Source organism: Octopus bimaculoides, chromosome 13 (genome assembly GCF_001194135.2).
Source record: "Octopus bimaculoides isolate UCB-OBI-ISO-001 chromosome 13, ASM119413v2, whole genome shotgun sequence".
Lineage (NCBI taxonomy): Eukaryota > Metazoa > Mollusca > Cephalopoda > Octopoda > Octopodidae > Octopus > Octopus bimaculoides.
Window position 1 is genome coordinate 5,927,608 of NC_068993.1, and position 3,682 is coordinate 5,931,289.

General features: G+C 36.8%; 1 protein-coding gene across 1 annotated transcript in view; it reads left to right on the top strand.

Annotated features, from left to right (window-relative positions):
• Positions 1 to 2,947, top strand: part of LOC106869270 (coiled-coil domain-containing protein 138) — a 42,870-nt gene extending 39,923 nt beyond the window's left edge. The window contains exons 12-14 of the mRNA XM_014914942.2: positions 235 to 359; positions 731 to 921; positions 1,202 to 2,947. Coding sequence (XP_014770428.1) covers positions 235 to 359; positions 731 to 921; positions 1,202 to 1,376 — 491 coding nt within the window. The 3' untranslated portion in view covers positions 1,377 to 2,947. The remainder of the gene's footprint in view (positions 1 to 234; positions 360 to 730; positions 922 to 1,201) is intronic.
• Positions 2,948 to 3,682: the final 735 nt, after the last annotated feature.

Below are 3,682 nucleotides of genomic sequence, written 5' to 3' on the forward strand. Positions count from 1 at the left end.
TCTTCTCCCCACCATCACTTGACAACTGATGCTGGTGTGTTTGCATACCCATGACTTAGTGGTTCAGCAAAAGAGACCAATAGAATAAGTACTAGGCTTACAAAGAATAGGTCCTGGGGTCGATTTGTTTGGCTAAAGGTGGTGCTCCAGCATAGCCACAGTCAAATGACTGAAACAAGTAAAAGAATAACACATTATTTTTCTGTTTTTATTTTTTTTATTTTTTATTCCCAGTGGATTTCTTAGCCAATGTACTTGATGACCTGAAGAATGAACTGAAATCTGACCGTGGTAAAGAATTGTTCCTCTTTTATCAAGGGATTCCTGTTGTGTTGCAGTATTTGAAACCCATTCACAAGGTTTGACAATTGAAATCTTTTTAGCTTTTTCATTCTTTGCTTTTGTGACTCTTTGCTCATTTGCAACAAATCTGTGTATGCTTCTGTGTGTACACATGCATGTGTGTGTGTGTGTGTGTACATATGCATATGTGTGTATGCTTTTGTTTGTATATGTATGAGTGGGAATACTTTTATTAGATCGTCAGGTGTGATTTGAGGGAAATTTGGCTGCTAATTCCAGCAGGTCAAGTGTACATGTCAAAGACAGCTGTGTTGGTGTGAAATGAGTCTGTGGGTCACTGATACTGTGCAGATAGAGTGTTGGTCCTTTTGTAACATTGACCCCCAAAATCTAAAGAGAATCATGACCCAAGATTCCTAAATTTCAGACTCTGGTTAACAATGCCATTGACGTGTTCTTGCCATTGACAATGGAGTCTCCTCATTTGAACCAATTCCTAACGAGTTGCAGCAATGAAACCTGGTTCCGGACGGTTGCTGTAGTGCTGCGTGCAGCCAATATGGATGATAAAATATTTGAGAAACTCAGCATCATTTTGCAGAAACTCTCAAAAATTCGGTAAGACTAATTCAGTTATTTCTTATATTTTAAACACTTGGAGTTTCCTTCCTTCTTTCCTTTCCTTTTTCCTTCCTTCACCATCATTACCATTTATTGCTATTGGTTACATATCTATCACCATCACGACTATCATTCTTCTAAATGAAGAAAAACCTTACCACTCAGTGCATAAAATGTGTATATGCATATCTACTTTTTCTATATATATCTATATATATCTGTATGTATCTATATTTATCTATATTTATCTTTATGTAATATTTTTGTTTCTTTTCAGACATAACAAAAAGCTGTTTGATGTGTATTCCATCACAGCATTGATCCAAGAACTAAGTCGTTCCACTTCTACTAGCAGTTCTAATCAACAAGACTACTCTTTCCTAGAATTGAACCTGCGCTCTATCCTTTTCAATCTCAACTCCGTTGGCTTATCTAATGTCAGTACCACATGACCAGAATATTTACATCAAAACTGGCAATGCCTATAGGAACAAACTTACATTTGAGTCCTGTTCACCTCAACCCTACATGTTTATCCTACATGTCACTCCTCCATAAGACTTCTATATGTTACTGATACAGGTTATGGCAACATGTGATCCCTATTCATTGCTCTTATGTTCTAATTCTACATACCAGAACAAATCCTGCTTTGTTCAAAAATTAAAAAAACCCACATGTGAAAAACTTATGACAAAAATCTACATGCCAAAATCTTCATATTAGTCTTCCTGACAAACTTACATGTAACCACATGTGAAAGCCTTCATGTAAGCTATTTATATTAACCCCTAAATAATAACTCCACAAGACTTAAATGAGATAAAGAATTTGTTTTTATCCATTCAAAGAGTAAGAAGAGAGGAAATAGTCATAGCTATTGTTGACGCCATTATGCGTCTCTAGTGTACAGGATCAGGAAGCTGGAATTTATTTGGAGTGCAGAGACCTTCCCTTTCTTAATGAGATGCTAGTTCTTGCAGAGTTACACTTCTTTTCTTCAGTGGTGACCGGTACCTGAAAGGTGAATGCAATGTACTTTAGAAATGTGAAAAGAAATGCTTTGGTCAACATGTAATTTTATCTGAAAATTGAATCCACAATTCAAAATTTATGAACCCAACACTTGACCTACAAGACCAATTACCTTCACAGGGATAATAATTTGGAAAGATTAATGCAGCAAATAAAAAATTTGAAGTATTGCAGTTTTTAAAATGGGAGAAAATGATGTGTAGAACAGACCTGGAGGAAAGCCATTCTAAAAGACAGACTAAGAGGAAAGCCATTCTTTAGAAGAAAAATTACTGTATTTTCTGGCATACAAGTTGAACTTTTTGGACCAAAATTTAGAACCACAAAAGGCAGGTTGATTTTAGACACCAAGATGACTTTGGCGGACCAGAAATTCCATGCAAAATGTAGCAGGATTTGGAAAGATAGTGACAAAGTTTGAATGTGTACACAATATATAATGTTGACTTGTATGCTAGAAAATACAATAGAGAAAGAATACAGATCAGTATTTCAAATTCAAGAAAGGCTAAGAGAAGTATTGAATAAAAGGGGGATCGTGGGGGTGGATTTATATGGTGGTGGTCATTAGGTTAGCACTTTTGGACCATTTGATTGCTTCTATCTGGGAAGAGCAAAAATTATGAAGATGGAGAAAGGGGTCTTCCACAGGACCGTCAGGATTATGTTTCGTTGATGCAAATGTTTTTTGAGTGTATCCTGCTGGTCTTCTCTGTACTTTGTCGCCATCTTGGCAATATGTTTATGAAACAACACATTGGTACTCATAATTCCCAGCTCATGTACTGATTCCAAATGACTGTCAGAAGGGTGAGTCCATCATAATATAGTATGTATATATGTATATATATTTGGGTGTGTGTGTATGTGTGATATATTGGTAAAAGGTGTAAAATGTCAAAGAAGAAACCACAAAAACCAAAAGAAAAAACCCAAATGCTTTCAAATAAAAATACTCTGTGGTGTTTTCCCACTTTTTTTAATGTTATATAGATTTTATTATTCCTTTTAATGTTCATTTTTCCATGTTGTATGGGTCAGACAGAGTTTATTGCGGCAGATTCTCTATGCCCAGATGACCTTTCTTTCACCAGCCCTCACCTGTTTCCGGACAAGGTCATTTTTTTGCCCATGACCAGACATGTTTTGGTTGAATATTGCAAAAATGATTGGCACTGCTTGAATAACACTGATGCTTATTTTATGACTATCATGTGATGTCAAGACACAAACAAACACACACGCACACATGCATGCACACACACACACACACACACACACACACACACACACACACACATGACAAGCTTATCAAATCCACTCACAAAAGCTCATGCTGCTTTGAATTAGTCTTGCATAGTTTTGAGATTTTGAGGATGGGAATGGTTGTTTTGGGAATGACATTGTAGGGTAGGTGTGAGAGGCTGGATCTGGCCAGTTTGAACACAAAACAGGTAGAATATTTGGGTTGGATATCTTCATCATTTAACATCCATTTTCCCATGCTGACATGGGTTGGACAACTTGACAAAGAACTGACGAGCAGGAGAACTTCACCAAGCTCCAATTGTCTATTTGGACATGGATTCCATGGCTGGATGCCCTTTACAGAGTGTGCTGGGTGCTTTTTATGTGGCGCCAGCGCATATGCTTTTTGTGTGGTAGGTTTAAATGCTAAATGGTTAAAGTATCCTGTCTTTATATGAGATGGTAGGGTGTAATT